The 13570-nt window shown below is 44.2% G+C and overlaps 1 protein-coding gene and 1 long non-coding RNA gene across 6 annotated transcripts in view; one reads left to right on the forward strand and one right to left on the reverse strand.

Moving 5' to 3' along the window:
* Positions 1-13570, reverse strand: part of LOC121818594 (uncharacterized) — a 95590-nt gene that overhangs the window by 76511 nt on the left and 5509 nt on the right. For both annotated transcript variants that reach the window (XR_009599122.1, XR_006058571.2), the window contains exon 2: positions 644-697. This is a non-coding gene — a long non-coding RNA (uncharacterized LOC121818594). The remainder of the gene's footprint in view (positions 1-643; positions 698-13570) is intronic.
* Positions 7436-13570, forward strand: part of PTPN3 (protein tyrosine phosphatase non-receptor type 3) — a 157761-nt gene continuing 151626 nt past the window's right edge. For all 4 annotated transcript variants that reach the window (XM_060408936.1, XM_060408942.1, XM_060408950.1 and 1 more), the window contains exon 1: positions 7436-7629. In XM_060408936.1, coding sequence (XP_060264919.1) covers positions 7581-7629 — 49 coding nt within the window. In that variant the 5' untranslated portion in view covers positions 7436-7580. The remainder of the gene's footprint in view (positions 7630-13570) is intronic.

The raw sequence follows: 13570 nt of genomic DNA on the forward strand, positions 1-13570 counted from the left end.
AAGTAATGTCTCTGCTTTTGAATATACTATCTAGATCGGTCATAACTTTTCTTCCACGGAGTAAGCATCTTTTAATTTCATGGCTGCAGTCACCATCTGCAGTGATTTTGGAGCCCCCAAAAATAAAGTCTGACACTGTTTCTACTGTTTCCCCATCTATTTCCCATGAAGTGATGGGACCAGATGCCATGATCTTCGTTTTCTGAATGTTGAGCTTTAAGCCAACTTTTTCACTCTCCTCTTTCACTTTCATCAAGAGGCGTTTTAGTTCCTCTTCACTTTCTGCCATAAGGGTGGTATCATCTGCATATCTGAGGTTATTGATATTTCTCCTGGCAATCTTGATTCCAGCTTGCGTTTCTTCCAACCCAGCGTTTCTCATGATGTACTCTGCGTATTGCAATGTGGCCATTAGTATCTCCACATCAAGGAGCCAACAAATCATAGTTCTTGTGTTAGACATGGCATCTTTTTTCCATTAACTGACTTCTCCATTACTACTTTTGAGGGGTAGAGAAAGAATCTTTGCTATTTGAATTTCCCTCTAATTTGAATTATAGAGAAACGGAATTTACCGCACTTGTGAGTAGGAAGAACACTTGATGTCAAAGATCCATATTTAAGTCACACCTCTGTCACTTACCAGCTATGCGATCTTGAGCAGCTTATTTCATTCTTCAGGCCTCAGTTTCTCCATCTGTAAAATTGTTTGACAGGGTTAAAAAAAAATAGACTTGCAAATAATATTATACTTAGAACTGGGCATGGAACAACAGACTGGTTCCAAATCGGGAAAGGAGTATGTCAAGGCTGTATATTGTCACCCTGCTTATTTAACTTATATGCAGAGTACATCATGAGAAACACTGGGCTGGATGAAGCACAAGCTGGAGTCAAGATTGTCAGGAGAAATATCAATAACCTCAGATATGCAGATGACACCACCCTTATGGCAGAAAGTGAAGAAGAACTAAAGAGCCTCTTGATAAAAGTGAAAGAGGAGAGTGAAAAAGTTGGCTTAAAACTCAATGTTCAGAAAACTAAGATCACGGCATCTGGTCCCATCACTTCATGGCAAATAGACAGGGAAACAGTGGAAACAGTGACTGACTTTATTTTCTTGGGCTCCAAAATCACTGCAGATGGTGATTGCAGCCATGAAATTAAAAGACACTTACTCCTTGGTAGGAAAGTTATCACCAACCTAGAAAGCATATTAAAAAGCAGAGACATTATTTTGCCAACAAAGGTCCATCTAGTCAAGACTATGGTTTTTCCAGTGGTCATGTATGGATGTGAGAGTTGGACTATAAAGAAAGCTGAGCACCGAAGAATTGATGCTTTTGAACTGTGGTGTTGGAGAAGACTCTTGAGAGTCCCTTGGACTGCAAGAAGATCCAACCAGTCAATCCTAAAGGAAATCAGTCCTGAATATGCATTGGAAGGACTGATGCTAAAGCTGAAACTCCAATACTTTGGCCACCTGATGCGAATAACTGACTCATTTGCAAAGACCCTGATGCTGGAAAAGATTGAAAGCAGGAGGAGAAGGGGACGACAGAGGATGAGATGGTTGGATGGCATCACTGACTCAATGGAGATGAGTTTGAGTAAACTCCAGGATTTGATGATGGACAGGGAAGCCTGGCATGCTTCAGTCCATGGGGTCGCAAAGAGTCAGACACCACTGATTGACTGAACTTCACCTTCTCCATCAACTAAGGAAAATTCTGTCTTTGCTTCCTTGGGCTCTGCCTCTTCCATCAACCCACCATCTCCACCCCCAGCATATTAAGGATGGTTCTGTCTTCTCCAGATTTTTTCCCAGATCTATATTATGTAGATAAAGTAATATTTAGATCTGTACTTAAAAGGGCAGGTTGTCACTGGACTAGAAGAAGGAGAAGGGGAAAAAGGATAAAGAGAAAAAGAGGAAACTAAAATAGAAAATGGTTGAAAAACTTTTTTTTCCCCCAAAAAAGACTATGTCAGCTCAGTTTGAGAGATTTGGGTGGAAGTTTGGACTAGGAAAGAGCAAAGTTGACTGTGAGACAGATGTATGAATGTTAGATGATGGATAGATGGATGGACAGATAGGTCAAACAGGAAGGCAGGAGGAAGAAAAGAGAAGATGAAAGAGGAGGGAATTTGCTTCATGTAATGAATAGACTCTCTTTCAGGGCTTTTTTGAGAAACAGAAGTAAAAGTTCAAATTATTTCATGATGCCAGATTACTATTTCTCAGCTTGTTTCTCATCTAGAAGATGCTATTACTAAGTAATCTTGGCTTTCTATAGGCTGCATGGAAATAACCCTATAAGCTCTCACTGAGGTAGAGAAAGTCCCATGTGATCATAAATACAAAATTATAATTGTTTTATTAAGTTTCCTTTTGCTTTCCACTTGCATCTTAGTTCAGATCCAATACCCAAAGTGGAGAGCCCCAAATAGCTTGGATAACAGGGAAACTGTAGAATTGTAGTCTTTGTGTCTTCAGGGAAAGGGTACAGTTCAGTTCAGTCACTCAGTCATGTCCAACTCTTTGTGACCCCATGGACTACAGCATGGCAGGCTTCCCTGTCCATCACCAATTCCCAGAGCTTGCTCAAAGTCATGTCCATCGAGTTGGTGATGCCATCCAACCATCTCATCCTCTGTCGTCCCCTTCTCCTCCAGCCTTCAATCTGTCCCAGGATCAGGGTCTTTTCCAATGAGTCAGTTCTTCGCATCAGGTGGCCAAAGTATTGGGGGAAAAGTACAAGTGGCACCTTATACATTCTTCCAATCAGCCAGCACCACTAAAAAAAAAAAAAAAAAATGAAGCCGTTCAGTCATGTCTGACTCTTTGTGACCCCGTGGACAGTAGCCTACCAGGCTCCTCCATCAATGGGATTTTCCAGGCAAGAGCACTGGAGTGGATTGCCATTTCCTTCTCCAGGGAATCTTCACAACCCAGGGATCAAACCCAAGCTTCCTGCATTACAGGCAGATGCTTTACCATCTGAGCCACCAGGGAGGCCCCAGCACCACCCTACAGGTTTAAGTAGTACACACAGCCCTCAGCCTGCATCTTACTTTAGAGTCAACCCCCATGTCCCTGTCTTTCTCACTAGGCTGTGAACATCCTGAGCAAGGGATATAGCCTGTTCATCATCTCTATATTCCCTGACAGAGAATCTGAAATATAATAGACAAAATGATTACACTCGGGGCAATATTATGAAACATTAGCAGATTACCCAACACACACACACTTGGGCTTCCCAGGTGGCACTGGTAAAGAACCCGCCTGCCAGTGCAGTAGATATAAGAGATGCGGGTTTGATCCCTGAGTCAGGAAGATCCCCTGGAGGAGAGCATGGCAACCCACTCCAGGATTCTTGCCTGGAGAATCCCATGGACAGAGGAGCCTGGGGGGCTACCGTTCACAGGGTGGCAAAGAGTGGGACATGAATGAAGCAACTTAGCACACCCCCTCACACACACACACACACACACACACACACACACACACACACACACCCCATGGCTCTCCTCCAAACCTAGACAGACAAGATATTCCACCTTTACTGCTTCAAGAAAGAAAGAACAAACATAGTTATTAATAACTCATAGCTTTTGACCTTCAAACCTGAGCTTCTGGCAGAAATAATAGATTTGGATAAGTACTTGCTGGGTTAATTTTTCCTCCTCACCCCATCTCATCCCCCCGACCCAGGGGAGGTAAAATTTGCCTGCTCTAGAGGACAGTGTTGGAGAAGAGAACAGACACTTAGATGAGGAGGAATGTCGCTGCTTATGTCCCTCAGCCACCCTCTCTCCTTCCCTCGAGTGACGGGACATGTGTGTGGTCAGGGAAATGAGACACACCCCAGGTTGCTTTGGTAGATGCAGGGTGTAGAGAAGACTTGTGCCCCATACCAGGCGACATCTGAGGAAGTGAGGAATAGTCTCCTCTGCCCACCCCTACATGGAGTAGGGAGGAAGAGAGAAGCTTCAGATAAAAATGACATATGACAAAGCTAGACCAAGAGACCTGAGATAGTCCTATGAAACTCCCCCAAATCTTCAGGGTAGCTCAGGAGAGCAGTCACGTGTCTGTCATACTTACAAGGAGGACATAGACGCTAGATGCAGGAAAGCAAGCCAGCAGTTCTACAGATGCCTCAAAAGCTGGATTTTTTTAAAAATCACACAGCAATAAATGCTGCTAAGTCACTTCAGTCATGTCCAACTCTGTGAGACCCCATAGACAGCAGCCCATCAGGTTCCGCCATCCCTGGGATTCTCCAGGCAAGAATACTGGAGTGGGTTGCCAGTTCCTTCTCCAGTGCATGAAAGTGAAAAGTGAAAGTGAAGTTGCTCAGTCTTGTCCAACTCCTTGCGACCCCGTGGACTGCAGCCTACCAGGCTCCTCTGTCCATGGGATTTTCTAGGCAAGAGTACTGGAGTGGGGTGCCATTGCCTTCTCCAAGCAATAAATGCTAGCATTTACCAAATAGTGGAAGGCCAGATGGACCACACACTCCAACAGCTGTCAGAATAAGAAGAGCCTAGAAGGCCATATGCTTCTACCATTTCCATCTCACACACACATATACCTTCTAATGGCCTGAACTTATGTATAGCTACAGAAGAAAAAAAAGGTGGGGAGGAGGAGGAGACCCCTGATCTGGTGGAGAAAACCTAAAATTGACAAGTTTCTGCCAGCAGGGGGAACGAGGACCCAAGAGAGAATTTAATTGAAGTTATATAAAAATAAATCTATCATTTTGTAGATCTTAACTTTGAGGCCCCAAATTCATACTCACTACAACTGTTTGTTGATTGAATGAATAACTGAATTCTGTTGAGGGGTAGGGGGCAGAAATTCCACTGGAGTAAGTTCCAGATAGAGCAGTCTTGGCTACTTTAACTCCAAAGTGAAAGTCGCTCAGTTCAGTTCAGTCACTCAGTCATGTCTGACTCTTTGTGACCCCATGAATCACAGCACTCCAGGCCTCCCTGTCCATCACCAACTCGCGGAGTTCACGCAGACTCACGTCCATCGAGTCCGTGATGCCATCCAGCCATCTCATCCTCTGTCGTCCCCTTCTCCTCCTGCCCTCAATCCCTCCCAGCATCAGAGTATTTTCCAATGAGTCAACTCTTCGCATGAGGTGGCCAAAGTACTGGAGCTTCAGCTTTAGCATCATTCCTTCCAAAGAACACCCAGGACTGATCTTCAGAATGGACTGGTTGGATCTCCTTGCAGTCCAAGGGACTCTCAAGAGTCTTCTCCAACACCACAGTTCAAAAGCATCAATTCTTCGGTGCTCAGCCTTCTTCACAGTTCAACTCTGACATCCATACATGACCACTGGAAAAACCATAGCCTTGAATAGACGGACCTGTGTTGGGAAAGAAATGTCTCTGCTTTTGAATATGCTATCTAGGTTGGTCATAACTTTCCTTCCAAGGAGTAAGTGTCTTTTAATTTCATGGCTGCGGTCACCATCTGCAGTGATATTGGAGCCCAAAAAAATAAAGTCTGACACTGTTTCCACTGTTTCCCCATCTATTTCCCATGAAGTGATGGGACCAGATGCCATGATTTCAGTTTTCTGAATATTGAGCTTTAAGCCAACTTTTTCACTCTCTTCTTTCACTTTCATCAAGAGGCTTTTTAGTTCCTGGTGGCTCAGACAGTAAAGCATCTGTCTACAATGTGGAAGACCTGGGTTCCATCCCTGGGTCGGGAAGATCCGCTGGAGAAGGAAATGGCAATCCACTCCAGTACTATTGCCTGGAAAATCCCATGGACAGAGGAGCCTGATAGGCTACAGTCCATGGGGTCGCAAAGAGTCGGACACGACTGAGTGACTTCACTTTCACTTTCTGCCATAAGGGTGGTGTCATCTGCATATCTGAGGTTATGCATTCCTCATGATGTACTCTGCATAGAAGTTAAATAAGCAGGGTGACAATATACAGCCTTGACGGACTCCTTTCCCTATTTGGAACCAGTCTGTTGTTTCATGTCCAGTTCTAACTGTTGCTTCCTGACCTGCATATAGGTTTCTCAAGAGGTGGGTCAGGTGGTCTGGTATTCCCATCTCTTTCAGAATTGTCCACAGTTTAGTGTGATCCACACAGTCAAAGGCTTTGGCATAGTCAATAAAGCAGAAAGAGATGTTTTTCTGGAACTCTCTTGCTTTTTCCATGATCCAGCGGATGTTGGCAATGTGATCTCTGGTTCCTCTGCCTTTTCTAAAACCAGCTTGAACATCAGGGAGTTCATGGTTCATGTATTGTTGAAGCCTGGCTTGGAGAATTTTGAGCATTACTTTACTAGTGTGTGAGATGAGTGCAATTGTGCAGTAGTTTGAGCATTCTTTGGCATTACCTTTCCTTGGGATTGGAATGAAAACTGACCTTTTCCAGTCCTGTGACCACTGCTGGGTTTTTCAAATTTGCTGGCATATTCAGTGCAGCACTTTCACAGCATCATCTTTCAGAATTTGAAATAGCTCAACTGGAATTCCATCACCTCCACTAGCTTTGTTCTTAGTGATGCTTTCTAAGGCCCACTTGACTTCACATTCCAGGATATTGTGTCCAAGTCTTTGCCACCCCCAAGGACTATACAGTCAATGGAATTCTCCAGGCCAGAATACTAGAGTGGGTAGCGTTTCCCTTCTCCAGGGGATCTTCCCAACCTAGGGATCGAACCCAGGTCTCCCACAGTGCAGGTGGATTCTTTACCAGCTGAGCCAGAAGGGAAGCCCACTTTAGACCAAGGAAGAGGGTAATTACTAAAAAGAGTAAGTGCTTTCTAGTCCTTACTTGGTGCTTATTATCAGTGGTTCCTTGAGTACGTTGTAAGACTATTTGGGACTCAGTTTTCTTATCTGTAAAATGGGCATAATACCTGCCTGCCCTCTTGGCAATGTTATCAAGATGACAAAATGAGATAGCATGTGTGAGATAACTTTACAGGGGTTGTGATAAGGGCATGTGGATCACCCCTGTCTTGAGATCCAAGAAGCAAGAGAAAAGTAAGTGAACTCAAGGAACAGAGTTCTGTGGCAGCCCTGTTCTCCACCAGAATGTTTTTCCAAAACTGGCAAGGAACAGAGAGCAAGCTTTCCCTGGAATGACATTCATACTAATTGGAGACCATCAAGGGTTGCACTCTCAGTAGTCAGCAGAGCCTACTTCATCAGGAAGAAACTTGCAGGGCACGAAACAGATTTAATTTCATTGGGAAACAGCCTTGTCTGCCTCACAACAACAAATTAAGCTCTGGGTGACTATTCCCGTAAAACACGTCCTGTGCTTAGCGAGGCTATTATGGGGTGCAGAGATATGGTAAAGAATCAATTAAACCTCTGACACATCCAGTGGCTCTCAGAGACCTGTTACACAGGTTTCCCCAGAGGAAAATAATCATGCTGCATTATACTTTGGAAGCTGATCGAGGCAAGATTGTGGAGACAAGTTTTGGGGTTTGCAAGACAGACTTTAGCTTTTCTACATTGTTTCTGAAGAGCCAGTTAAAGGATTACGGCAGCCAGGCCTCCATTCAGTCCCACAGCACCATGGTGGAGCAAGAGGGATTAACAGCATGCGGGCACCCTCCAGAAAACCGTAAGTTCTCTTTTTTAAAAGCATTTCATGAAATGGTAAAAAGATTGCAGTGTTTACCTTCCTGCCCATTTTGAAGTGAAAGCAACTGCTAAGCAAGTAGAATCAGAGGGATATTGAAACTGAATTTCTTCCTATTTTTATAATAGGACTCCATCAGCAAAAAAGCAGTCATTGTCCAGAAAATCTGTTTTAAAAGAAGTTGTAGAATTTCCAGAAGAGCTTTGGAAAAAAAAAATGAACAAGAGGGTTAATAGTGGAAGATGAATAATGTTTGTGTTTACACAGCTTAAACTGTTTCTATGACAGCAAGTAGAGATACTTTACAAAAAAAAAAAAAAAATGATGTGGCTTGGGGGCTAAATCAGCTTCAATCTCAGTTCCTAAATGACATCTGTGCCTGAGTTTGAATACACCAGAAGAGATTTTGAGGTTTGGGCAGTAGGTTTTCAGAAGTGTTCCCTCCAAATGAGCTTCTGCGGAAATAAAAAATTGAACGAGAGCAAGGCCAGCCAAGCATTACCAACGATTCCTGTGGAGCGACAGGTTACAACTTGTCGGTGCCATAGGCGGGCCAGGAAGTGGTCTGCCGGGGTCTCAGCTAACCTCCCCCATGTTGAAGGCTAGTTCAAAAGCAAATAACTAGAGAGAAAAGATAACGTGAGGGTGGAGTGTAAATGTCCTGTTTTCAAGACATTTTGCCAGGAGAGAGAGAGAGTGAAAGAAAAGGAAACCCAGAAAGTAAGGACGAGACCAGGCCTGCCCAGGAACCCGTTCAGCTGTGGTACCAGGCAGGACATTTGCAGAGGAAATGCTCTCATGTTGCAGGAATCCGTTCAGTTAGGAGAGTACAAATGTTTGACAATTCCGTTCATGAAGTCAACCTGCAGCACCTTTTTTTTTTTTTTTTAAATATGAGGAGGTGAGAAGGGAAGTATGAGGAAGGATCCCCCTTTTAACCAGATGGATTACTTGATGCATTATTTCATCAAAATCTTTTGTTCTTTTCTTGTTGAAGTTGTTATCTCATCCCTTAAGCTCCCCTCTATTGCTTGGGGAAAATACTTTTTTTGTAGAATAGTATTCACTTGTGTGCATTAAGGCTTCCTTGGTCTTTCTAGACCAGAGGTCTCTCAAAGCTACTGAATGCACTGGGACCTTGGGTTTCGGGGTCCTCTCAGTCTTGGGGCTGCAGGGATCAGGGCTGCCCTGCCTTCCAGTCTGTGCCTTGCTCTGCACCTTGCCCTCCCCTGACAAAGGCAGGGTGGGCTTCCAAACAGTGATTTCCTGTGCAAAAAACAAGTTCCCATTGCTTAAAACAAACCAAAAAATGGAATATCACTCAAATATTCCACCAATTAAAATGAGTCAGTTAAAGGCAAACACTAGCGGTAAAGAACCTGTCTGCCAATGCAGGAGATGTGGGCTTGATTGCTGGGTCAAGAAGATCCCACGGGGAAGGAAATGGCAACCTGCTCTAGTATTCTTGCCTGGGAAATCCCATGAATGGAGAAGCCCGGAGAGCTACAGTCCATGGGGTTGCAGAGTCGGACATGACTAAATCGATTTATAGGAGGAAGAAGCCAGCCATAGGAGCCAGGTCCTTGTGGATAACTAGTTCTGCCACACTGGTCTTCTTTTCCCTTTGTCCAAGGCTGTGGTTTTTCCTGTGGTCATGTATGGATGTGAGAGTTGGACTGTGAAGAAAGCTGAGCGCCGAAGAATTGATACTTTTGAACTGTGGTGTTGGAGAAGACTCTTGAGAGTTCCTGGGCCTGCAAGGAGATCCAACCAGTCTATCCTAAAGGAGATCAGTTCTGGGTGTTCACTGGAAGGACTGATGTTGAAGCTGAAACTCCAATAGTCTGGCCACCTGATGTGAAGAACTGACTCATTTGAAAAGACCCTGATGCTGGGAAAGATTGAGAGCAGGAGGAGAAGGGGAGGACAGAGGATGAGATGGTTGGATGGCATCACTGACTCGATGGACATGGGTTTGGGTAAACTCCAGGAGTTGGTGATGGACAGGGAGGCCTGGCGTGCTGTGATTCATGGGGTCGCAAAGACTTGGACACGACTGAGCGACTGAACTGAACTGAACTGAAAGGAATCGGCAGAGTCTTCTCCACCTCACCTACCCCCATCTCCATTTAGCCCATCACTCATATTCTTAACCATCTAAGCCACCAGGGAAGCCTCCCACCCCGCTTTTTAACATTTTTTTCACCTTACCCACCCCCAATCTCCACTCAGCCCATCACTCATATTCACAGCTTACTACACACACCACATATTCCTCAAGGATAAAACCTGCATATAATCCCTGTACAGTCAATCCAATTCTACACACATTTACTGAGCACCTACGCAGCCCTGTAAGAGGTACTGGAGATTCATGGATGAACAAGACCCAATCCCTGCCCTCAGATTCATAAACAGACTGCTATAACAAAATATCTAATTGAACTAAAATAGAAATTCTCTTGAATACATTGTATTCCAGAAATACAAGAGAAAAGAGGATTTCCCTGGTGATGCAGTGGATGGGAATCCAACTGCCAATCCAGGGGTAGATGGGTTTGATCCCTGGTCCAGGAAGATTCCACATTGCTCAGGGCCACTAAGCCCGTGCACCGCAACTACTGAGCCCGAACTCTAGAGCCCATGAGCCATAGCTACTAAGCCTGAATGTTGAAGCTACTGGAGCCTGTGCTCCGCTAACAGGAGAAGCCACCACAATGAGAAGCCCTCGCACCGGCACGAAGAGTAGTCCCTACTCGCCACAGCTGGGGAGAGCCCACGCGCAGCAGAGAAGACCCAGCACAGCCAAAAATAAAAATGAATAAAAAAATAAAATTTTTTAAAGGAGGGAGAAAAGGGAAGAAAATAGTTTGAAAATTCTTCAAACCATTAAACAGAAATATAATACAACCCAGCAGTTCCACTCCTAGGCATGTACCCAAAAGAACTGAAAACAGGTACTCATACAGATATATGTACATGCATGCGACCCAAAAGTGGAAACCATCCAAATGTCTGTCATCAGATGGATGCATAAACACATTGTGCTATATCCATACAATAGAATATTATTCAGACACAGAAAGGCATGAATCTTTTGTTGTTGTTGTTATTTTTATTTATTTATATACGTATGGGCTTCCCTGATAGCTCAGCTGGTAAAGAATCCGCCTGCAATGCGGGAGACCCTGGTTCGATTCCTGGGTAGGAAAGATCTTCTAGAGAAGGGAAAGGCTACCCACTCCAGTATTTTGGCCTGGAGAATTCCATGGACTGTATAGTCCGTGGGGTCCCAAAGAGTAGGACACGACTGAGCGACTTCCACGGCCACACTGGGTCTTTGCTGTTGCACCCAGGCTTTCTCTAGTTGCAGCGAGTCAGGGCTACTCTTTTTGGGGGGGTGTGGGCTTCTCATTGTGGTGGCATCTCTTGTTGAGGAGCGCAGGCTCAGTAGTCATGGCACGTAGGCTTAGATGCTCCGTGGCAGGTGGAATCTTCCCGGATCAGAGATTGTACCCATGCTCCCTGCATTGGCCGGTGGCTTCTTATCCACTGTACCACCAGAAAAGCCTGGCATGAATTTCTAACACAGTACTGTCACCACACAAATGAACCTCGAAAATATCATATTATATAAAAGAAACTAAACACAAAGGTCACATATTACATGATTCCATATGATATTCTAGACAATGATTCTAGACATATGAAATAGCCAAAACAGATAAATCCAGGGACACAAAAAGTAGGCTGGTGGTTGCCAGGGGCTGCAGGGAAGGGGCCACATGGAGTGACCACTCAAGGTGTATATGGTTTCATTCGGGGGTGATGAAAATATTCTGCAACTACATCAGTGATGGTTCCATTTTTACATGTACTAAATGCCATGATTTGCTTGTCTGAAATGGTGAATTTTTTGTTATATATGTAAGTGGAGAGTTCTAAAAAGTCTATGAAAGACCCAGGGATCGAGCTTACAGGCTCAACAGAGGGTTGGCTCACACAGGCCTGGGATATCTTTAGACCATATCCTGGAAGAAGTGGGATAGCTAGTGAGGACGTTTAGGCAGAAGGAGGACTTGCTCAGATCTGTGTTTAAAATAGATGCTGTCAGTGGTAGGCTGATAACACTAGGGAGGGTCCGGACCCATGGAAACTAGAGTCTGCCCAGTGAGAGAGTGTCAAGAATGTGCCAGGTTATAAAATACTTGCCTGATCATGTTTCTGTTAAGTAAATGTAATCATCTTCCACTAAATCTGAGCTCAGAAACAGTCACTGGGATGCACAATCTTAACCACAATTCTTTTAAGATCCCCTGTTAAACAGTTCAAGCCTATATTTTTGCACATCATACCAGCTTTGGCACCCAACACCCTTTTCAAAGCAAAATTAACCTGCTTCCTCTTTCTCTGATGATTACTCATAAGGACTTGTCTTTGAACAAATACTTCACCAAGGAAGAAAATCTGATGTTGATGACAGCAAATTGCAGTCCAAAAATAGTTTACAAAAGGAACTATTATCCAAAATTAATCCATGTATTTCCTTAGTCTCAGTGTTGGCCACTTTAGCATGTCAAGAAATACTTCAAGCTGTAACTTTTTTTTCAGTTGCTAATGACATTATTTTGTACAGAGAATAAAAAATTTGAATGGAATCAGGAAAAAAATCTGATCTGCTCCATACTCACTTAAGCACCAAATTCAATGTAACTTAACAGAACTGTACAGAATCTATCAAATCAAACTTTGCTAAAATTGGGAATTCAAAAGATCTCTATCTTATAGTCAGTGTGCCTGCCAGTGAGCTTCCCCTTGTCTTTCATTATGAAGGAAACCCCAGTACTGAAAGTTTTCCCAAACGCGGGACTCAGCAATAAAACTATTCAGGCACCCAGCTTTCGTGTCCACTGAAACTTCTTCCAAAATTCCCTCTCAGTGCAGGATCAGTTTCATTTGGAAAGTAAACAAATAACAGCAGCAGTGAAGAGGAGAGAGGAAAAGTTGGGCATCGTTGGCATCATATGTGGAAAGAAATACATTCCAAGAGCAAGAATGCTTTCCTTATGAATCCTTAGACTCATTACTTCACACTTATGTGCCAAGACAAGGATGTGGCTTTCAGGCAGGCTTCAAGGGAATGTTTTTTTACCTTCCAAATCATTCAGTCAACAAACGCCTACAGAGATCCTACCATTGGCCAGGCTCGGGACCAAGTGTTAGGAACCAGAGATGAAGATGTGCTAACTTGATCCTGGAGGTGCTCATGGGCTAGAGGTCAAGGAGAGGAGTTATACTGGGTGACAACCAAGTCTAACACAGCATCATTATTAATTAGGACTCCCAGCTTCCGAGAGCCAGAGATGTCATTCTCTGCCATTATCTGTCACTGTCACAACTACACCTCAGTTCAGTTCAGTCGCTCAGCCGTGTCCGACTCTTTGCGACCCCATGAATCGCAGCACGCCAGGCCTCCCTGTCCATCACCATCTCCCGGAGTTCACTTGGACTCACGTCCATCGAGTCAATGATGCCATCCAGCCATCTCATCCTCGGTCGTCCCCTTCTTCTCCTGCCCCCAATCCCTCCCAGCATCAGAGTCTTTTCCAATGAGTCAACTCTTCGCATGAGGTGGCCAAAGTGCTGGAGTTTCAGCTTTAGCATCATTCCTTCCAAAGAAATCCCAGGGCTGATCTCCTTCAGAATGGACTGGTTGGATCTCCTTGCAGTCCAAGGGACTCTCAAGAGTCTTCTCCAACACCACAGTTCAAAAGCATCAATTCTTCGGCACTCAGCCTTCTTCACAGTCCAACTCTGACATCCATACATGACCACTGGAAAAACCATAGCCTTGACTAGACGGACCTTTGTTGGCAAAGTAATGTCTCTGCTTTTCAATATGCTATCTAGGTTGGTCATAACT

This window comes from Ovis aries, chromosome 2, assembly GCF_016772045.2.
Source record: "Ovis aries strain OAR_USU_Benz2616 breed Rambouillet chromosome 2, ARS-UI_Ramb_v3.0, whole genome shotgun sequence".
Lineage (NCBI taxonomy): Eukaryota > Metazoa > Chordata > Mammalia > Artiodactyla > Bovidae > Ovis > Ovis aries.